Below are 24,112 nucleotides of genomic sequence, written 5' to 3' on the forward strand. Positions count from 1 at the left end.
TCCCAGACCTACTGAAGCAGAAACTCAAGGGGTGGAGCCCAGGAATCTGTTTTGACAAATCCTCCAGGTGATACTGACATGCTTAATTTGAGAACCACTGCCTTAGAGCCACATGTTCCCACTGGAAAGCACATCACCCCTAATCCCACAATGTTCTGGGCCACTGAGCTGACCGCCAGGATCCTGGTTGGTCCTTTAATCCCCTCTCTAGAATGGGAGGCACACCTACTCACCTGACTATTCAGCAGAGTCCAGACATCTAGCCAGATTTTTGTGAGCATCTCTTGCCCAAGAGCCTGGACCATCTCCCCCAGCCAGGCTGCTTTTCTATTCTATCTCACAGGGGGCAGATGCCCTCTCCCTTCCCTCCTCATTCTCCCCTGCCCCACTGAACCAAGATCTGCCTAAGATGAGTATCTTCATCATGTCACCCAAGGTAGACCCTGAGCTCTCAGTAACAACTTGTGTTAAACCCAAGTCACACCTAACACATGTTCATCCCAAATCCTTTAACCTTACAATTCAGATGTCTGTAATTTCCTTAAGGGTCAGCTCTCGAATTCCATTCCCACTAATCTGACTCAGCCTAGTCTTGGCTTCTCCCTGCCTCTCTTCTCACCACCCTGTTTGAATCCTAGCATGTCTTGCAGTCCTGATGGCAGAAATAGACCCTTCCAGGCACTAATTTGAGAGGAGTCCCCACCAGAGCCACCCACTCTGGTGACTCTTGGCTGCTACTGCAACCTGATTCAGGAATTTCTCCTTTTAATAATACTTGAATGGCTTATTTTAACTTGGAGCATTGTAATGCTATCAAGATGATTAACTGGGAATGATCAGTTGATTCCACACTATATATATATATGGAATATATATTCCATAACCCTTTAGGGATTATGGATTGGGGGATGATTAAAAAGGGATAGGAAGAGGGAGTTTATTGGGGTGGTAGAAGTGTTTATATCCTGACTATGGTAATGGTTACACAAATCTATACAAACATTAAAAAAATTGTTAAAAACTCCATGAAGGACATTTGTCAGTATATGATAATTCCTTTAAAATGTTCATGCCTTATTACCCAGTGATTCCACTTGGGAATTTATCCCCAGAGAAATATCAGAGAGGTACACAAAGATTCAAATACAAAGATGCTTAATGCAGAATTAATTATAAAAGGCAAAAAAAAAAGGATACAATTTACAGCAATAGGAGCACTGAGTCATGTTTTTTAAGAAATTCTAATGTTATGGGAACATGTTAACACTACAATGTCAGGTGAGAAAAGCAGGCTACACAATATGATTCAAAAAAATCCCAATTATGTAATACGTACATGCATAGAAAAAAGCACTGGAAGGAAATGTCAACAGTGATATCGTTGAACTGCAGGATTATGGGGGATTTTTGTTTTCTTTTTCATATTTTTCTATCTCCAACAAGTATTCACAAATAAGCATATATTACTTTTATAATCAGAAAAAAACTGAACATTACTGTCCCACACCTACCCCCCACACCCAAAGACATCAAGGGTTGGGTATGGGGATGGGGTGGGGCAGACAGGCAGTGGTTAGCAAGTGAACAAATAGAAAGCTGCGTGGGGCTCAGGGAGTGAAAACAAGAAAGTTGAAATTAAGGAACAAAGCTGGGGAAAGAGATCTTTCCAGTAAGCTGAAGCCCAAGAAATGTGTTAGGGGCAGGCTGCTCAGAAAATTCCCAGGGAACATATGGGGACAGGGCTCCAGAGTCTTGTAACCTCTGCAAGTCAGGCACACCTTCTGCAAGACCTCGGTAGAAGATCAGTGCTGCTCCTAAAACCATCATTATTATTTCTACCATTTATTGCACACCTCTTATGTTCTTAGCACTAGCTTAGGTGCTTATAGACTCCCTGTTATCCCTACCACACCTGATCAAATAGATATAGTTGTTCCATTCGCAGGTGAGGAAATCAAGCCACAGAGGGCTTCACTTTGGTTTGGGAGAGACCTGCAAATGACATGTAGTCATTGTTCTTCCTGCAAGTGGTCTTTATATCAATAATACCAAATTATTGAAAATGCCATTCCCAAAGTTCTGCAGGGAAGAACTAAAATAATCTATTTGTAGTAGATGCTGTCTGAGTCCTGCCCATATCCCCTTAAGTCTTACCATCATGGTAAACACCTGGCCCACTGCCAACTGCCACCACCTGTAGCTCTTTGCCTGGGGGCTTTCTCTGGCCATTGGAAACCCTTCCCACCAACACCACCAATGAGGCAGGTCTGAAGAGCCAGAGAATTTAACACCCCCGAGCTCTCAACCAATGACTGACAGGAGTTGGTACAAAAATACCTCAGTTGCAGTGGCCCTCACACTCCCATAGTTCCCCAGTGGGATTAAGTTCCAGTGGCCCACAGTGGTAGCTTGTTTGACAGTGCACCTTGTTGTGGCTGCTTTCCTTTCCTTGTCTCACTTGCCCACCCACTGTGGGTGTTTCTTGGAATTACCTTCTGTTCCAGTTTGCTAATGCTGCCATTTTGCTAAACACCAGAAATGGATTGGCTTTTATAAAGGGGGTTTATTTGGTTACAAAGTTACAGTCTTAAGGCCATAAAGTGTCCAAGGTAAGGCATCAACAGTAGGGTACCTTCACTGGAGAAAGGCCATTGGCATCCGGAAAACCTCTGTTAGCTAGGAAGGCATGCGGCTGGCATCTGCTTGCTCCCAAGTTGCGTTTCAAAATGGCGCTCTCCATAATGTCTGCGTCAGCTTCCAATGGTCGTCTTCAAAATGTCTGTCTCAGCTGCAACAAGTATCTGGGCCTGCGTGGCTCTTTTTATTTTTATTTTTATTTTTTTTATTTTTTTTAATCTTCATTTTATTGAGATATATTCACATACCACGCAGTCATACAAAACAAATCGTACATTCGATTGTTCACAGTACCATTACATAGTTGTACATTCATCACCTAAATCAATCCCTGACACCTTCATTAGCACACATACAAAAATAACAAGAATAATAATTAAAGTGAAAAAGAGCAATTGAAGTAAAAAAGAACACTGGGTACCTTTGTCTGTTTGTTTCCTTCCCCTATTTTTCTACTCATCCATCCATAAACTAGACAAAGTGGAGTGTGGTCCTTATGGCTTTCCCAATCCCATTGTCACCCCTCATAAGCTACATTTTTATACAACTGTCTTCGAGATTCATGGGTTCTGGGTTGTAGTTTGATAGTTTCAGGTATCCACCACCAGCTACCCCAATTCTTTAGAACCTAAAAAGGGTTGTCTAAAGTGTGCATAAGAGTGCCCACCAGAGTGACCTCTCGGCTCCTTTTGGAATCTCTCTGCCACTGAAGCTTATTTCATTTCCTTTCACATCCCCCTTTTGGTCAAGAAGATGTTCTCCATCCCATGATGCCAGGTCTACATTCCTCCCCGGGAGTCATATTCCACGTTGCCAGGGAGATTCACTCCCCTGGGTGTCTGATCCCACGTAGGGGGGAGGGCAGTGATTTCACCTTTCAAGTTGGCTTAGCCAGAGAGAGAGGGCCACATCTGAGCAACAAAGAGGCATTTGGGAGGAGGCTCTTAGGCACAACCATAGGCAGGCCTAGCCTCTCCTTGAAAGCACTTGATTTTATTCTTAAGAAGGATTTTCTTTTCTTCCCCAACTTCTATAATAATCAAAAAAGAATTGACATTCACTCATTCATTTGACCAAACTATCGATTCTAAGTATGGTTGGTTTTAAGTTGCTGGGGAGTAACCGGACAGACCAGATATGACAAACCTACTGCATTAATGAAAATACCGCTAATGAAATGTCATCTTACATCTCATATTTAAAAGAAATAAATATTTGACCTAAGTCAGAGAGATAGGCAGTAGGAGGCTCCAATTCTTAGCACTCAAGGACACCATACTTTCATGGTTGTGCCTGAGTTTGAGAAGGTCCTAAAAGAGATGTTTTTAAATTAAAATGAGATGCATTTATCTAAATACTGATGATACAATCAGTTGTAAATATATCATATTTTGTTTTGCTGCAGCAAAACAGATATGATGGCAGCTTTTTTGCATAAATTAAAGTTGCTCTTAGCTGGAATAAATCATTCTTATTGACATTAGCAGCTGTGTAGTCAGTAAAGAATTATTGTTGCTATTTCTTGGTGGTATTTATAAACACTTATTTTCTAAGTGCTTTACAATCACTTATTGTCTAATTAATATCTAATCATCTGTTTACAAGTAATAATCACACATGTAGTGCAATTTAATCAAAACTCCAAATGCAGCTACCATCGTACTCGAGGATGCTGTGTGAATTTTGGTCCCTCCTTGACGGGGTTTGGGTCCAGGTACATGGCCAAAATAGACAATGCAACAGGAAAAAATATGAATAAATATTCCTCTCTTGGATTTGAGCATATTTTGGATCCACAACTTTTGCATGCCAAGCATATTATCTGAATGTCAGTGAATAAGTATAAGAATATAGGTAATTTTAAACATAATGGCTCAATTTCATGCATGTGTGCCATTTTAATTTATTTAATCCACAAAATAGTATGATCATTTATGATAAAAGGACAAGGCCAGGCACTGACTTAACACTGGAACTGTTAGTCACAATTACAGTTTCAGTGATTTTAGTGAAATAGATCAAATGTAGCATAGGTGGCTCAGAGACCTTAGAGGTTAATAATCTAACCAGGTTCAAGACTAGACCAAGGGTCCACAAGTACGAACACCTGCCAGTCTTCATTATCCTTCCTAAGTGGATGTACTACTGTCTCCCTCCAGTCTTCTCGAGTATTATTCTATAAGCAATTATAGGAACCATGAAAGGTTTTTTTAAGCAGGCGAATGATATGCACATTTTCCAGTTTTTTTTCCTTAGGATAAATTATCCTACAAGTTGAATTGCTTAGTCAGAGTACTTGCATTTTTAAGACTTTTGATACATGTTTTTGGATACTTACCAAATTGTCCTCCAGAATGGCTGCACAAATTTACACTTTCTCAGATACCGCCAGAGTGTTGTCTATCTTTGTTACTGATCTGTCATAACCAGCTTTCTTCCTTCTTGCTTTCCCACCGGGCACAGTTTATCAGTACTGCTCCAACTGCTGCAGGGTCCTGAGGATTTTACTTGGGGTCTTCTGAATTTGATACAAATAGGCTTTACTGGCAAATGAGTAATCAAGATCATCTGATGCCAGGTTGGATAAATTCATTTACAACTAAACTATTATAATTTTTGGACTTCACCCTAATAGATTTTGAATGACATGGCCTCCAAAGTTGCTCTTCATCTTGTAAAATCTTCACTCAGAATCTTTGAATGCTCAGGAGAGTTTTGGTTTAATCTTCTGTATTAGTGTCCTATTGTTGCTGTAATAAATTTCTACAAACGTAGTGTCCTAAAACAACACAGATTTATTATCTTACAGTTCTGGAGGTCAGAAGTCTGAAATGGGTCTCACCAGGCTAAAAATTAATGTTTCGGCAGGGTTGCATTCCTCCTGAAGTCTCAAAGGGAGAATGTTTCTTTGCCTTTTCCAGCTTCAAGAGGCTGCCTCCATTACTTGGCTTGTGGCCCTCTTCCATCTTCAAAGCCAGCAATTATATCGCTCCAATCTCTGCTTCAGTCACCACGTCTCCTTCTCTAACTGTTTACATCCTTCTTTCATTTAAAAGGACCCTTGTAATTACAGTGGGCCCACCCGACAATCCAGTATAATCTCTAATCTCTCCCATCTCAAAATCTTTAACTTAATCACATCTGTAACATTCCTTTTGCCATGTAAGTTATAATATTCAGAGGTTCCAGGGATTAGGACATGGACATCTTTGGAAGGACATTATCCTGCCTGCCACACCTTCCTTAGCATGAGCTGGACCTGGTATCTCATCTCCAATGCATCATCTGTAACATTAATACTTAATAATTTATGAAACCCTACTCTGTATCAGGCACAGGCGTTATGCCCAGTTTGCCAATAAGAAAGGTTCAATAATTTGCCCAAGGTCACAGAATTGGTGGCAGAGCCAAGTTTCAAACTCAGGCCTGTTGGACTTCAAAGCCCCTGTTCATTGCACACTCCCTCAGCATCTCAACATTTCCCGTGCTCTGCTTGTTTTACTATCTTTGGATAGCCTTCATGTTGAAAGCTTTTCATTTACTTTATTTGACATTTAATGATACAACCTGGCTAGATAAAGTCTTTTATTGAGCCCCTATAAATCTCACATTTGACTCATTCAGTAGATGGCAGTGGAGGATGTCATCACAAAATATGTGTTCAAGATAATGTCTCCACATCCTCTAATAAATCCTCCAAACAGTAGCACTGGACAGGTTCTTCCTCTGTAATACAAGCAGAAGTGAAGGCACCAGGTTCTCTTCTCTGTAAGTGAAATGTAAATGCTCTGAAAAATAATCGGTTTTGCTGGTGAGAAATGATCTTTCCAGAAGCCCACAAGTATATCAAATATCTTATTCTTGAAAAAGGAGAGTCTAGCACTTTAAGGGTCTAAGTTCATGTCTTAATAAAGTCTGTCATCATCTCTGCTTCATGTCACAAGGTTCTCAGCCTTGGTTGTACATTAGAATCACCTGGGGAGCTTTCAAACACTGATGCTTAGTTTCCACCCCTACCCCCCACTCCACCCCCGCAAGATTCTGGTTTAATTAGCCAGGGGGTATGGCATCAGAATTTTAAAAAATTCAGAATCAAATCCTCCCCCCCCAAAAAGCTCAGAACCACTATAGTGAAGCAGAGATGATGAAAGGCTTTATTAAGACAATGGATTTTTGACCCCCAAACTATTAGGCTCTCTGTTTTTCAAGAATCTCTATTTTGTTTGCACTGAGAGAAACCTGATCAGTGAATGTGTCCCAAGAAGCTGGCTAGGCAAAAATCTTCAATATATCCAGAAGAAATCATTTTAAATACCTAGTCTACCTAGTGCCAGGCGAGAGACTATGTCAAATGGCTTACTAATAGTGCTTGTGAGTAACCTCACACCACCATTCAACCACAGGAACTCAAAAGAAGCAAAACATTAGCATTGAACCATGGCAGTCCCTAGAACTTATTGCTTAAAACACATGCCACATACCTACCACAATCCTAGCAGGTACCATTGCTCAAAACATTTTTGGAATAAAACTTGAAATTTTCATCATGGCAACTTTACAACTCCACTCATGAAAGTCAGTTATTTTATAATCTTTCTTGGATCCAAAAAGGTATTATCCAGATTTACCATTCATCTATTGGATTCATTTGATTTTTGGTTGTTTCAAAATTTCAAAAATAGCCCTCCAAAGAGGATCATGCCCTCTAATGATATCCAATAAGCACAGAGGGTGGCCTACTATACTGAGGTATTCCCCAAGGGCTAGAGATAATCAATCACTGTGAGCATGACCTTAAGGGAGGAAGGAACAAAGTACTCAAAATTTGGCTCTGAAGTCAATTCTTGGTAGAGCAGAGGTTACCAAACTTTAATATGCAAAAGAATCACCTGGAGAGCTTTTAAACCACAGTTTTCAGGGACCCATTCCCAGAGACCCTAATTCAGTAGATCAGGATGGGGCCCATCAATATGAATTTTTAACAAGCTCACAGGTAATGTCTGAGGTCCACACTTTGAGTAACACTGTTGTGGAGCAATTACAAAGATGTAGTAAATACGAGGGCTCACCAGGGGAAACTGTGAAGATATCAACACTTGGGCAAATATGTAAGTTCTATCATCCTTTTTAAAAAACGGGATAGAAATTTTGAGGAGTCAACATGGAGAGAGGACCACCAAAGGGATGCAAGCGTTGAAACCAAATTGTGGGAAACTATAGGAAAAACCTAGTTTCTTCAACCAAAAAATTGCTAGAAACCTATAGATTAAATTAGATCTAAAAGACATATCAATCAATTGTAACATGTATTATTAGGATCCTAATTTTAAAAACTGTAAAAGAAAGTTTTGACATTCATGAGACAATTAGAAATTTGATCAATGTCTGGGCTAGGTGCTATGAAGGAATTGTTCATTTTTAAAAGTATAAAAAATTAAAGTAAAAAAGAACATCCAAACATCCCATTCCCCATCCCCCCATTATTCATTTAATTTTTGTCCCCATTCTTCTATTCATCTATCCATACACTTGGTAAAGGGAGGTGAGCCACAAGGTTTTCAAAATCACGCAGACACATCATATGTGCCAATTTGGATGTAATATGTCCCCAAAAATGGCATTATCTTTGATGCAATCTTGTGGGGGAAGACATATTAGTGTTGATTAGGTTGGAACCTATTAACTGTTTCCATGGAGATGTGACCCACCCAACTGCAGGTGATAACTCTGATTAGATAATTTGCATGGAGGTGTGGCCCCACCCATTCAGCATGGGCCTTGATTAGTTCACTGGAGCCCTATAAAAGCTCAGACGGAAGGAGCTCAAAGCTAGCTGCAGCTGAGAGACACATTTTGAAGATGGCTATTGGAAACTGACACTGACATTCTGGAGAACGTCATTTTGAAACGCAACCTGGAAGCAAGCAGACACCAGCCATGTGCCTTCCCATCTAACAGAGGTTTTCCAGATGCCAATAGTCTTTCTCCAGTGAAGATACCTGATTGTTGGTGTCTTACTTAAGACACTTTATGGCCTTAAGACTGTAACTTTGTAACCAAATAAACCCTCTTTATAAAAACCAAAAATAAATAAATAAATAAATAAAAGTATAGTAATGGTATTGCGATTATGTTTTTAAAAACTTCCTTTATTTTTGAAATGTATACTGAAATATTTGCCGATGAAATATGTTTGGATGTGGGGAGTGGATAGGACTCTAGATCAGTGGTCCTCAACTGGGTGCAATTTTGTCCCCCAATGTACCTTTAGCAATGTCTGGCAACATTTTTGTTTGTCAAAACTTGGGCAGTGGTGCTACTGGCATCTAGCAGGTAGAGGCCATGGATGCTGCTGAACATCCTACATTGCCCAGAACAGTCCTCCTGTAGGAGAATAGCTCTGCCCTGGCACCGTGACAACCTTGAACATGTCTACATAGGTCATGTAGGCAATGATCCAAGGCTGGGAGCACAGCACATCTGAGTCTTGGCAGAACACTTTGTGATCCTCCTGGAACATGAGAGGATGGGAGGTCTGTGAAGAACTGCTCCAAGGCCATCTCCCACTCGCCTCCCTATCTCCCCTGAGAGGGTGTCATGAGGTGGTATCTCATGGTCTCCTGGGTTCTGTTGAGGTATGGGACTTTCCGCCCTGCCTCCCACAGAATAGAACAGCAGAAAAGAAAAACCTATCAGTTGCAATCTACAATGGCTCCACAGCAACGGGAGTTTTGGTGTTGTCTTTTTTGGTGTGTGGGACAAGGACCATGGGAAGGTGGCACCCTTGGCTACCGTTTCTTTTGCTGTCTCTGTAAGTAATATCCTGTCTGAATCTAAAAGTAACTTGTATTTTTATCAGTCGAATGAGTAAGACCTTGGCTTTGGCCTTGCCTTGTCTTGTGCATGTGCTTGACACGCACAGCAAAGAATAATCCAGCCCAAAATGTCAGTAGCACCAAGGTTGAGCAGCTCTAGATGAAAGATTTGTTGGTCATGAGTTGATCATTGTTGAAGCTGAGTGAGAAGTACATCAACAACACAAATGGGAATATACTGTTTTGTCTAATTTTGTATATGTTTGAAACTCTCCATAATAAAAAGTTATACTTGTTAGAAAAAGAGAAAAACTGGTCACCTTACTTTATTAGCTGTTTGGCACTTTAAATATATGCACTGAGGCAATACGCAAAAACGCACAAACTTTGTCCTCAGACTTATAGCTTCACTACTAAATTTTGAAATGTGTGTTCTTGAGCAAATCACTTAACTTCTTTAATCCTCAATTTCCTCAACAATAAAATAAGGTTAATAATGCCCCTGAGGGTTTTGTGGGGATTAAATACAAGTAAAGTGTTTAGCTAAGTGCCTTAAATAGATACCTTTGTTCTTTTTGCCTGCTACTTTTCAAAACAGAAATGCAAGGCGTCCTTCTTGTTATCTGGACACATAATTTTGATCTGGGCAATTTCTTTTCAAATAATTCCCTAGAAAATGTGGATGGCCTTGGTATAAAATGTTTGTGTCTAAGGGTTTAAAATAGCGAACGCTGGAGGGCACTGGGCTAGGGGGTGGGGGGCGGGTGAGGAGGACGGAGGTGTGAGAAGAAATGTATGGTTAATGCAGCGGTTCTCAACTGAGGGTGATTTTGCCCCACATTTGGCAATGTCTGGAGGCATATTTGGCTGCCATCCCTGGCTGGGGGCTGGCGCGGGGAGGGGAGGGGGTAAGGTACTACTGTGGGTAGAGACCAGGGATGCTGATAAACAACCTACAATGCACAGGACAGCCCCCCACAACAAAGAATTATTTGGCCCAAAATATGAGTAGTATCAAGGTTGAAAAACCTACGCTAATGTGACCAAAACTCCTTGATGAAGATTTTCCTGAGTAATTAACTTAGCCTTTCTTCTTCTCACCCAACAATACAGGTTATTAAAGGCATGCTCAAGAGAAATCATTCAAAATGTGATTACTCTAGCTCCGTGACCCTAATTTGTTATTCATTTCTTTATGAGAAAAGAAATCTGGATAGTGTTTTGATTTTATTGCCTTTGAGTTTCAAATACCAAACTCAAAGCATGCACTGATTACCTTCTTAATTAATAGACTGTGAAGGCAGGGCATCACTTTATTAACTAGTGGGAAGGATGTACCATCTCCCGACAGTTCTGCGGTGTTTATTCCCAACTGTTATTATGCCAGTGGGGGTGGACTGGGATGAAGGGGATTCAGACACTGCTCCCCAAAAAGATGATTTCTCTTATTAAAATAGCCCATCTCCTTTAGATGAAGCCTGCCTACCATGTCATTATTAGCGAGAAGCCATTATGCATAATTTGTCTCCCACCCCCTTTCTAAAGTCAGGAATATTGGAGGTCAAGATCACGGTGCCATAAGCACTGAAGGAAAGAGGTTAATGGTGGTAAGAGCTGTGTGTTCAACTGGTAAATACTAGTAAAACCATTTCTGTTAGGTGTGCTGTGTGGTTTTGAGGGAAGTGGGGGGAAATGTTTGAGAAGAAGAAAAAATAGGGAAAATCTCTTAACTGGGGGTGGAATGGCTTAAGGACCTATAATGTGGTTCCTACTTCTTTATTTCTCCCTCACCCCCACTCCACCCACTCTCCAAAAACTGCTCCACCACACTGCCCAGGGAATTGGGTTGGGACACCTGATTAGGAGAGCCAAGCCACTGCCTGTTCAGTGGCTTATCGGATTCTCATATTCTCTCTTTCAGGAATTAGAACTAAGAGATAGAGACTGAGTAGGTCAGAGCTGAGCTATGGGCAGAGGATTGAGTGAATATGTCCACGAACGACCCCCCCTGAGGGCTTCTGAAATTTGCCCTGATTCCCATCCTTGACAAGTCCTGCTTTTCAGCTTTCTGTGGATTCTGATTGGATAGTCTTTTGCCTTCCAAAAAAAAAATCACTCCACTGAAAAGCTAGCTTAGTGGGTGCTGTTCCTTGCAACCTATCTATGATAACATAGATGTCTACACATCCCCACCGAGAGATTAGACTAACGTGAGAAATGAAGCCAAGATCTCATCTAACAGGGAAAGGCCATGAGAACAGTCGTTCACACTCCATGTCTTGTAGAGCCAAGGGGTGATTCTGTTGCCCCAGAGACCAGCTCACAGCAAATTCTGCAATAGTTCTGGGTATACCACAACTTTTGATACTTTCATATACAGCCTTACAACTCCTTTTGTGTTATTGTATTGAATCATTGTTCATCTCCTAATGTTGCCAAATTTTCATCTGAACTTGATTTTTATCTCTAATATTGTTAGCTAAGTTGCCAACCAGATTTGGGAAGAGCAGTTCACATCCCCAGGATCCATGTTCTTTTATCATCTTCAGCCCACTTAGCCCGGCTTCTGCCTCCACTACTCCACTAAAATTGAGTTATGTTTTCATGTAAATGTTTCTTAGCTGCTCTAGTTAAGAGGATCTTCTAGAGCAGTAGTTCTCAATCAACTGGGAGAGATTTTTTCCCCACCCCAGGAGTTATTTTGTAATGTTTGGAGACATTTTTGATTGTCACAATTTGGGGAATGCTACTGTCATCTAGTGAGCAGAGGCCAAGGATGCTGCTATACCTCCTACAATGCACAGGACAGCCTTCAATTACAAAAAATTATCTGGCCCAAAACGTCAATAGTGCCAAAGTTGAGAAACCCTGCTTTAGGGCAAAGATCAGTCTTTGAGACAAATACAATTAAAACTGGGCAAAGGATTTGAACAGATATCTCTCCAAATGTCCAAAACACATGAAAAGATGCTCAACATCATTAGCCTTTAGGGAAATGCAAATCAAAACCACAATGAGATACCACTTCGTACCACTAGAATGGTTATTATTTTTAAAATAGAAATTAAAAGGTGCTGGGGAGGATGTGGACAAATAGGAACCCTCATACACTGCTGGTGGGAATGTAAAATGGTGCAGCCTCTGTGAAAAGCAGTTTGGTGCTTCCTCAGAAAGGTAAACATAGAAGTCCCATATGACTCAGCAATTCCACCAGTAAGTTTATACCCAAAGTAACTGAAAACAGGGACTCAGATATTTGTACACCAATATTTCTAGCAGCATTATTCACAATAGCCAAAAGGTGGAAGCAAGCCAAATGCCCATCAACAGAGGAATGGATAAACAGAATGTGTGTATACATACAATGGAATATTATTCAGCCATAAAAAGAAATGAAGTTCTGATACATACTACAACATAGATGAATTTTGAGGACATCATGTTGCGTGAAACATGCCAGATACAAAAGGACGGATATTGTATGACTCCACTTATATGAAATAACTAGAATATTCAAATCTATAGAGAAAGAAAGTAGACTACAGGTTACCAGGGGCGGGGGGGGGTGGTGGGTGAGGAGGGGAATGGGAGTTAATGCATAATGAGGGCAGGGCTTCTGCTCTGCGTGATGGAAAAGTTGTGGTAATGGGTGGTGATGATGGTAGCACAACATTGTGACTGGAATTAATCCCACTGAATTATATGCTTGGGAGTGGTTGCAAAGGGAAATTTTATGTTGTGTATATGTTACCACAGTTTAAAAACAGGAGAGCAGGAGACTAAAGAGGCAGTGACAATTAAATGCAATATGTGATCCTGGACTGGATCTAATAATGGAGGAGAAAAGGCCCAAAAGGACATTATTGGGACAATTGAAAAAAAATTGGAATATAGACTTTATGCTTTATATCAATTTTAAATTTCTTGACCTTTATAACTCTACTTGAGGTGCTTACATAACTGAATATCCTTGTTCTTAGGAAAAATACATGAAAGAATTAAGTATTCAAGGAGCATGATGTATGTAACCTACTCAAATGTTTAGAAAATGTTGACGATAGATAGATAAAACTATATAACAAATGTGGCAAAATGTTAAAAGTTGGTAAATTTGGGTATCTAGGTAGAGGGTATATTGGAGTTCTAATAAAAATTTAAAAAAAAAAGGAGAGAAATACTAATACTGGTACCACCTGAATGAACCATGAAAACATATGCTAAGTGAAAGAAGTCAGACACAAAAGACCACGTGTTTATGATTCCATTTATATGAAATGTCCAGAATAGGCAAATTCACATAACAGTAGATTAGTGGTTGCCTAGGGCTGGGGATTTTGGGGGCACAGGAGGAATGGGGAGAGACTGCTAATGGGTATGGAGCTTCTTTTGGGGTGTTGAGAATGTTTTGGAGTTAGATAGTGGTGATGTTTGCACATCCTTGTAAATACACTAAAAACCACTAAATTGCACACTTTAAAATGTGAATTTTATGGTACTTGAATTGTATCTCAAAAAATTAAATTAGTGCCTGCCACAAAGTAGTTGCTACATAAATAACGCAGTTGACATGAGGCACGGAAGACAAATGCAAAAATATTTCCTTCCTGTCCCGATTACTATTATATTAGCACGTTATATCCAAAGACGAAGAGTAGTGATTTCCCTTAAGTGGCCTGCAAATTCCTCAACCTGCAGGATTAACCCATGTTTTCTATTTCCTCTAAGAAGTCCTAAAGAGCACTCTAAATGCTTCCGGCTGGTAGACAAGACATCAGGTAGAATCTTCAGAAGGGGATAAAGTATTAAAGGCTGCTTTGAATTTGTTCTAAAAAAAAAAAAGCTTAAAATCAAGGCTTGAAAGGATCCAAGTGATTCCAAATAACTTAACCGTGTGCCAGAACATAACCTAACATGATTTAAAGGAATACATTAAAACCCAGCAACCAACAATGGAAATGTTCAGCATCCAATCAAAAATCACCATGCATGCAAAGAAAGTAGGTAGGCTAGTAAGCATCTACCTGAAGCCTGGGTACCTTTGCTTCCACGAGTTGATTTATAAATTTTCCAAGAGTCAACTGAACTTTTTCCTAAACCTATTTATGCCCATTGTACTTGTTACTATAGTTATAGAATTTAAATATCATGCAAATTGATAAAACTGCAGAAAAAGAAGAATTGCTTTTGAGAAAACTAAATAGTTTGCTTTGGAAAGACAAGATACAGGCATGTTGCTTTTAAAAATTGCTGTTAAATTAGGTGAGGGCAAGACAACCATAAAAGAGGGGGGCAAAATCATAAATAATCTAGGATTCTGCACTGAGAGTGTTTCGAAAGTATATTCAAACTGTTATATTTCACCTTGTTTAGAATAAACCAAAAATGTAAATAGTAGACAATGCAAACTTGTCTGCCTAATGAGAAAAAGATAACACAGAGCTCTAATCAGTGGCCCACTGATTGGCGAATTAGTAATATATTTATTTTAAATTTAAATAAAATGTTTAATGTATGTATCATTTTTTAAACGAGTCCCCATTATAAGCAATTTTTTTCTCAATTAACTGACTACTGGTTCCCATTGCATAGGATAAGAAGGTGTTCTAGTTTGCTCATGCTGCCGGAATGCAAAACACCAGAAATGGATTGGCTTTTATAAAGGGGGTTTATTTGGTTACACAGTTACAGTCTTAAGGCCATAAAGCGTCCACGGTAACACATCAACAATCGGGTACCTTCACTGGAAGATGGCCAATGGTGCCCAGAAAACCTCTGTTAGCTGGGAAGGCACATAGCTGGCGTCTGCTCCAAGTTCTAGTTTCAGAATGGCTTTCTCCCAGGATGTTCCCCTCTAGGCTGCAGTTCCTCAAAAATGTCACTCTTAGTTGCACTTGGGGTATTTGTCCTCTCTTAGCTTCTCTGGAGCAAGAGTCTGCTTTCAACGGCTGTCTTCAAACTGTCTCTTATCTGCAGCTCCTGTGCTTTCTTCAAAGTGTCCCTCTTGGCTGTAGCTCCTCTTCAAAATGTCACTCTCAGCGGCACTGAGTTCCTTCTGTTTGTCAGCTCATTTATGTGGCTCCACTGATCAAGGCCCATGCTGAATGGGTGGGGCCCCGCCTCCATGGAAATTATCTCATCAGTTATCACCCACAGTTGGGTGGGGCGCATTTCCATGGAATCACTCAAAGAATCACAATCTAATTAACACTGATAGGTCTGCCCACACAAGATTACATCAAAGATAATGGCGTTTGGGGGGATATAATGCATTCAAACTGGCACCGAAGGCTTCTACTGTGCTTCTTGGTGATTATAACTCTCTCCTACCTTGTATAATGGAAAAAACTCTATTATGCTCTTTTATTAATTCTCCGTTTTTGTCTTGAATTCTTTGTGGGACACTGAAGAAAGTCCTTCAATTGCCATGCCAAGGAAAGGTGCAGTAGCCACAAGGAAAAGAACTTATGGGACACATATGTGTAAAAGTCTTACCCATCTGTCTTGGAGGCTGGTCCAGCACCTGCCCATCCCTGGGGAAGCTGAGGAAGAGTTATAGAAGGGTGAGTCTGCTGTGATATCTCTAAGTAGGTCTGGCCTGGCCTTCAGACCTCACAAACCTAGGAGTCTGGCAGTATTTGGGGCAGCAAGCCTTGTAAAGAGTTTAATGATCACAACATCTTTGTTGCTGATGTTTAATGATAAAGTCAATTTAGAGGCTGGAGTCAAGTTGAAGTTGACTGATCCATGATCCAACACTGAGCCATGCCTCCAAGGCTGGGTTGAAACTCATTCAGTCTTCTGGAGGACCTAAAGACGATCCTTGATGGACAAACTCAGGACCCTCCCTGGGCAAGGAGGATATAGATTAAACAGCTATTTAAATTCCTCTCACTCATTCAACAAACATTTACTCAGCACCTGCAGTATGTTAAGAGCCATGTATCTAAGATGAATGAGACAGTCTTCACTCTCAAAGAATGTATTGTCTAGTAGGGCAAACTCTTAAAGATTGATTATTTTTTAGTAAATAGATGGTACTGTTAAAAATTCTAATCATACTGGTCTTTGCTTTCAATTATCATTAAATTATATTTTAATTTCTACACTTTTATTTATGACTTAAAACAATGGAACTAAGGAAAAGAGGTTTGGAAAAGATATTATTTTTCTCTTTGTCCGGGACCATAATTTCCAATTTTTTATTCATTTCTCCTTCCTTGTGTGTGTGCGTACACATATGTGTGTGTGCATGTATGTGTGTGAGAGAGAGAATTTACAGTTCATGGAAAGAAAAAGAGAACTTTAAAATGTTCTAATGAACTTGGACAGGATTAAAATAATGAGTACGTTTTCACACTATGAGGTCTGATTGTGAGAATAGGACAAAATTAAATTTATGCCAGTTCCAGCATTTTCTTTACCCCACGGTAGTTGAAAGCTGGCTCCAAGTCCCTGAGAATAAAGGACACAAATCAGAGGAACCAGTAAGATTCCTTTTCTCCCCAGAGTTCTCAGCACAGGTATGACCAGAAAAACACCAGTTTTCACAACACACTGTAATCGCAGGTCTAGCCTCTCATTCCACATCTTTTTGAATGCTAATTGCACCATTTCAGTGAGCCAGTGAGGAGTCAGAGGATGCAAGATTGTCCAGGTTTGCCTTAGAGGACCCCAGGAGGTAGAGAGCTCTGGTCTACACAGATTAGTGCACTCTGGGGACCCAGATTCAGATATAACAGGGATGGGACATGTGCTCCACTTGTCAATAATTTTCAGAGTGAGAACTCTCAAGAGAGCAGCCTATGTCAGTGATTATGTATCTGCTAATTGAGTTAAGAGAATGTGTGGCCCTTGGATCAACCTACCATATAGTTTTTGTAGGCAGCAAAACCACTTTTGAGTTGGCTGAAGGCTGTGCAAATGCATGCCTGTTCCTGTAATATTAGGGTTCATGTGCAGGAATTATAGAGAGATGAGAGGAAAGAAGGCCTGATTATGTTTTGGAAGCAAAAGTAAAAATGTAATCTTTACTTTCCTTTTAAGTGGTTTTTAAAAAAATTCAGATATCTAAACTTGATAAATTTGGAGGGTTCTAAATTGCATAATTCCCTCCAAATAAACTGTATATTTATACTTGTTTCTATTAATTTTTCTTTCTTTGTTTCTGGCCTGCAGACTAAGAGATTTTTCCTTAATGGAGGCAAGAAAGTAACAAGTCATATTCTTTTTAAGCTTACTGCTAAATTGAGGAGTTGGGTTTTATTTTTGCTAAAAAAAAAGGCATTATTGTTTGCTATGAAAAGTCCAAGCAAACTGTAAGAAACCACCTCGACTAAGGATTTTGAAATATAAGTGCCATTCTTCTCTAAACGACTCAAAATTCTCTCTATTACCTCGAACCAGCACAGTACCTGGCAAATGTGCCCAACAAAATCTTGAAGGACTGCAGGGCTGGAGTGATGACCAGTGCTTTGGGAGGGCGGCCATATTTGCCACCCAGCTCTCATTTCTGAAGGAGCTGGCAGATTTAGTTTCCAAATCCTCAGGCTAGATCCCACTCTTCCCCTCTACTTGAATGCCCAGGAATCATCTCTTTCTCACAAACAGGAAGGCCTTATCTCACCATGAAGTTTTGGCAGCAAAGACTTGGAAAGAGAAAAGAAGAAACTGGAGGCGCTTTTCCATTTGATTCATGTACTCTCTGTAGAAAATCAGAATCCACTCCAATAAGTGGCATCTTTAAACAACTGACACTGTCAGCCAATCAGCAGATATTTATTGCACTTCTACTACGTGCTAGACTCCACCCGGGGCCCACAGGAACACTCCTTCTAGGGAATCCTGGGATATAATGGAAGAAGTGAGGACTTTGGGATTACATCTTGAGCTAGTCAAAAATTCAGTGTGAAAGTATTTTATACATTCAAATGACTTTACATAGAATTTAGAAATAGCAGAAGTGTTGCCAGGAAAAACTGGGCTAACCACATTATTTCCTACCAGGGCACCCTAGGGGATCCCTGTTTTAATGAATAAATAAAAATGATGTGTAATTATCATATCAATTGCTTGCATATAAGTGAGTTATTTGATGGTGCTTAAAAATCTTTGGTCTCTGAAGTGCGTTTAACAGTCTCCTTGACTCCTATCTATATTATTAATTTGCAGATCAAAGTTAACTTGGTGCTATACAAATGAGGAGACTTCAAATGAATGAGATTTTGCTGTAAAGTTTAAAATCCATATTACTTGTAACAGAACTGCAATATATTTTGAGGACATGTGTCAACATATCTAAAAGAGGCATTATGGTTTAAAGCAGTGTCATCCATCCAAAAGAACTTTCTGTGATGATGGAAATATTCTATATCTGTGCTGTCCAAATATGGTAGCCACTAGCCACAGCCACATGTGGCTGTTGAGCACTTGAAATGTGGCTAGTATGATTGAGCAACTGAATTTATCTGCCTCAGAGGATTTGGGGTAAGAGGAATTGAGATACTGTTTGGGCATTCTCTTATTTCCAAATCGGTACCAAAGTTAAACATGTGAGACGTGAATAACCAATACTCTCGTTTAAAGGAAGTTTCCATTCTCAGGGAGCTCAAAAATATTATTAAATCCCTAATACTCCTCACCTTTCGGTTACAATACTCAATGACAATGCTTGTAATTGTTGGCAGCACCATTAGCAATAGTCGGAGACGGTCATGTGTCAGCTTGGGGATATCAATGTATGTTGCACAAAAGTGCTAGTGGTCAGAAAGTTCAATTTACAGAAGTCGAGCTCAACCAGTGTGTGCAAAGTACTTTGAAAACTGAAAAGCGTGATAAAAATGTTAATGTAATCATATCTCTATTATTGTTCCAATTAATAATGTAATTCATCTTGATTGCCCAAGAAAGTTAAATAAACCCATTCCATTTCACTAGGAGAAACTGGGGCACAAATTAGCAGGATAGGGTAGTGGTTCAGAGTTTGAGCCCTTTTATTATAATCACAGGAAATAAGGCATGTAAAGTACTTAGCAGAGGGCCTGCCACCTAGTTAGGACTAATAGCGTTAGCTATTATTATGATAAAAAGTGATGCTATTGGGAGATCCATGAAATTAGAGGCCTTTGTCTATTTTTCAATTAACAAAAGGTATGGGAGTACAGAGTGATATTTGCACAGATTTAATTCTACATGACTGGAACATAGAGAGATCATCTCATTTTCCCATTTCTGCACCAGTCAAGGACTTCTGAATCTAATTATTTTGACACCACTTCAAATCTGTTTTTAGAATGAGACATGGATGCATGGATGAATGACTAAATAAATGCTCCCCTCCCCCAATTTCCCCATTCCCTCAATAAAGTGAGCTGGTAGAGTTCATGAATCTTCAACATGCAAATTGCTCCAAATCTGAGATAACATGGCAGCAAACAGGGGAAGGGGGAAATGGTCTAGCATTCAAATGCCTGGTAGATGTGGACCCAGACTACTTGATGAGGCAAATGGTGCTTATACCCGCCATTCACAGCCGCTCCAAGGGGCATGGAAAAGTTTTGAAGGAGTAGCCTTTCAAGAATGCTGGGGCAGGAAAGAGCAGGGCTGGTACCCTCCTGATGCCTGATAAACCACTCTCGGCAGAGAGTGTCAAAACAGCTTTGCTGTTAAGCAGAGAAATTATGTCATTGCTGGGAAGCTTCCCATGGCCTTAAATCACTTCTCCACAACATCCGGAGTCCCTCTTACCATTTTGCCCCACTGCCTAAACGTTCTCCATCTAGAACACATTTGGTTTAAAAATGCACATTCCCCTGGACACCAAAACAAAAACAAAAACAAAAACAAAAAACTACATGAAGTGTTCTCACTTATGTGATGACTGCATAGCATGGAATTCAGAAATGGGTGTTCTTGTCAGGATTTTGTGATGTTTCTACTAGGAGAATTTCTTATTTTATAGGATAAAAGGATAATTAACTTTTGTTAAAACCTTTCTCCAATGCCCTCAGGCTCCCACAGCATCACTCTTTGCCTTGAACCACTGACATTTTCTCATATTGATTTGACTATTTTTTTTAAGAAAGATAATTTGTTCCTGTCACCCAACTGTATCCAGGGAGCTTGCAGACTCGGTAAGGGGATGAGCAAATAGCAACCACAATATTTCATTTTTATCACCTTAAGATGGAGAGACTAATGTTTCCATTTTTTGGTGTGATTCAATTAATTAGCACAGGTCCATTACACTCTCAGATAAATAGGACTTTGCTTTTTGAATCTACTTTGATATTTAAAGAGGTGACAAAACAAAACAAAACAAAATCAGTAAGAAAGCATCTAAGTTACCTTGCGCCAAAACTTGGGCGTGCAATTGTCCCTGGTCTCCTCTTTCATGGTGCATTCCTGGTGGCCCACCATGTCTTCTTTCTGTTTTCTCTTGGGGCTTCTGTCTTTGGAGTTCTTCTGAGTCAGAGGGTGAGATTTTTGTTTCTTGTGTCCAGAGCACTTGACCAAAGGTCAAGCCTACCCTCTGTGCCCTGTGCTGGAAAATAAACCCAGAGGAACTAGCAGTGTCCCAGTTATTGAATAAGCAGACATCCAAGTTGCTGAGCGCTCTCGCTTTATGTACCACAAGCCTCCTCTTGTCCCCTCTTGGCTGTTGTTCATTGACAATTGCTGTGCTCTGGACTGGCACTATGATGGCCTGTTGTGCTGGGACAGGCAGGTTGGGGTGAAAGCTGCACTTGTGAAAAAGGCCATTGTTTAATCTACCCTGTCCCTCACTGGAGCTATGGCAACAAATTCCATTGGCGAATTAACTATGTCATTGTGTGCCGGCTCAACTGATTATGCTCCTGGAATGACAAACGTTTTCTCTCTCTTTTTTTTTGTCCAAGATAAAAAGTGGTCAAGACCTTGAAGTGTTAATATACAACTCAGCACTTTCTTTAAACAGGAGAATAAAGGTGGAGAAAATAAATCACGGGAGCGTACTTTCATTGATTCTAACAAACATTTTATCCCTTCCAAGGAGCTATTCTAAGTAACATTGATAATGAATTTGTACGTTTTAACAATGTGGAGTCTTCATAATTTGTTTTAAGGTAATTTCTCCACACATAGCTCTGTATGTTGAAAGAGCTCTTTAAATATGCATGTGCTTCTGCCTTCCTGAGAAAAAGATTTTTAAAATCTGGCTGCATCAAAGTGCTATGGGGAATGAATATAAAACGAGTATCATACCTCAGTTTGGAATGAAGACTGTTGTCCACCTAAATTCACCTTCGACAAGGAAAGATGTCCTGTGTCCCTTCCTGGCAGGAAAACTCTTAGTAGCTTTCTCCCCTCTTCCAATCTCCAGGGCAGTAAAACTTGCTCTGATTAGTCGAAAGATGTTTTTCAGCCTTTTTTTAATCCATCCAGTCACTCAGCATCTTCTCTGTCCTGGTAGTGGGCCAGTTGCTGGCGGAGCTCTGTCAGTGGATAAGCCGCTAATTTGCTAGAATGGCAGTGTGTAGTGTGCCGACTTGGTCAGCTGGGATCACATTTCGCAGGATCCTCTTCCCTTACGGTTCTGGGTTAGAGTTGTCCAAAAGAAGAATTTGCACAAGATTTAGAAGGCGACAGTGAAGGAGCAGCTATTACTTCCCAAAGGTTGTCGTGATTAGATGTGGTGACAAATAGCCACAGAGGTGACACCGGCTCCCACCTTGTCGTCGCTCTCCTTCGCTCTGTCCAGTTCTTCTTCCTGATCGCGGACCCTGTTGACCAACAGCAGTAGGAACAGTTTTGCATAGGTGTCCCCTCGTGTCCTCTTCACAGTCCCACTTCGGTGGCTGGGTGTGCTGGACTTCTCAGACTGATGGGTGGGCAACTTCTCTGGTCCTCCAACTCCCTCCTGGACATCTACTCCCCCAGCCCCTGTACCAGTTTCTATAATAAATCCCTTACTCCACAGTTCACTGTGATTCTGCTTCTCTGACTGAACCTGGACTCATGCCCATTTGTTTTTCCAAATGATATATGAGGACTGTTAGGAGAGAATCCTCGGTATGGGGGAGCTTAGAGGGTAGCAGGGAGAAAACCCCAGCAGAAATTGAGTCTAAAGGGATCTGAGGAGCCCAAAGGAAATAGATTTTTTATTTGCATTGGATCTTTCCCAACAGTTTACAATAGCTCTGATCCTGCAAAGCCTCTTTTCAGATTCAAGCATTTTTGCAGATACCCCTTCCTTCCTCCCTCCTGTGGCTTTCTCTCTTTCTCATTCTTATCCCCCATGATCACACCCTAAAAGAGGCTGGGACTGGCCATGAGAGATGAGCCACACTCCAAGGGTGGGTTCCAGGTATCAAATTAAAAAAAAAGGGGGGGGGGAACCAAGGTCCGGGGTACATTATTTATCAATTCCTCTACTGCAAGTTACTGGATCTATTGAAATGATGCCCCCATGTTAACACAGCACAGATTGACTCAAACATAAGGTTTCTCTGAAACTTACTGAAGCCTGGTTCAGCTGAAAGGAAAACATCATCTATTTGCACTGGTTTGCTCTTCCTAATAATGGAAAAATGACTTGTGTCATTAAGGCCCAACGGTTCACAAGAGAGGCTTGCTTTGAAATTGCTTCTTGTTGTCATCTCTTAGAATAACAGTGCATTTGATTATATTTCCAAGCTCCTTGTCTCACATCCACAAGAAGAATCACTGCCAATCTATTCCCTCAGTTAATTCCTATTTAGAGTAGGTGATTGTTCTGGTTTGCTGAAGCTGCCATTATGCAAAATACCAGAAATGGATTGGCTTTTATAAACGGGATTTATTAGGTTACCAAGTTACACTTCTAAGGCCATAAAAGTGTCCAAACTAAGCCATCGACAAGAGGATACCTTCAATGAAGGAAGGCCGATGGTGTCCGGAACACCTCTGTCAGCTGGGAAGGCATGTGGCTGGGTCTGCTGGTCCTTTGCTCCCAGGTTGCATTTCAAAATGGCTTTCTCCAAAATGTCTCTGACCTTCTGTCTCTCTTAGTTTCTCTCAGCTCTCTGCTTGATTCTCCTGGGGCATGTCTCTCTAAGCATCTGGGAGTCCGCTCTTAGCTTTTCCGGGGCAAACTCTGGGCTTCATGTCTTAGCTTAGCATCTCCAAACGTGCTTCTGTCTGCATCTCCAAGCATCTCCAAGTGTCAGTGTCTGTGTCAGCTCTTGAGCTCTCTTAAGTACTCCAGTGAACTAATCAAGACCCACCCTGAATGGGTGGGGCTACAACGGCTCCATGGAAACGATCTAATCAAAATGTCTCACCTACATTTGGGTGAGTCACATCTCCATGGAAACAACCTAATCAAAAAGTCACACCCTATTCGAAAATATTAATAAGTCTGCCCCAACAAGATTGTATTAGTGAACATGGTTTTTCTGGGAGACATAACAGATCCAAACTGGCACAATGATTATTCATCATGAGCACAAGAAAAGTGCAAAGGACAGGTTTTGATTAATTATGACTGTAAAGTAAATGGAACTGGGACAGGGATACCAATACAATTACATACTATATTCTTATCACAGACCCAGTCAGGTCAATAAATTAAGTCACTTGCCCTTAGACTATGGAGGTGTTTATTATCTGAACACTTATTGGCGGCTTTCTGGGGTCTGCTCTAG

At 40.5% G+C, this 24,112-nt stretch overlaps 1 protein-coding gene across 3 annotated transcripts in view; it reads right to left on the reverse strand.

Annotated features, from left to right (window-relative positions):
• The window catches only part of PCYT1B (phosphate cytidylyltransferase 1, choline, beta), a 188,558-nt gene extending 166,714 nt beyond the window's left edge, over positions 1–21,844 (reverse strand). Inside the window, exons 1-2 of one of the 3 annotated variants that reach the window (XM_037821896.1) lie at positions 21,693–21,844; positions 20,796–20,991 (exon numbers count right to left, since the gene is read on the reverse strand). In XM_037821896.1, the coding sequence (XP_037677824.1) occupies positions 20,796–20,867 (72 nt within the window). In that variant the 5' untranslated portion in view covers positions 20,868–20,991; positions 21,693–21,844. Of the gene's footprint in view, positions 1–20,795; positions 21,207–21,692 lie in introns of those variants that run through there. The other 2 variants (XM_037821898.1, XM_037821895.1) reach the window with 2 other exon arrangements.
• Positions 21,845–24,112: the final 2,268 nt, after the last annotated feature.

This window comes from Choloepus didactylus, chromosome X (genome assembly GCF_015220235.1).
Source record: "Choloepus didactylus isolate mChoDid1 chromosome X, mChoDid1.pri, whole genome shotgun sequence".
Lineage (NCBI taxonomy): Eukaryota > Metazoa > Chordata > Mammalia > Pilosa > Megalonychidae > Choloepus > Choloepus didactylus.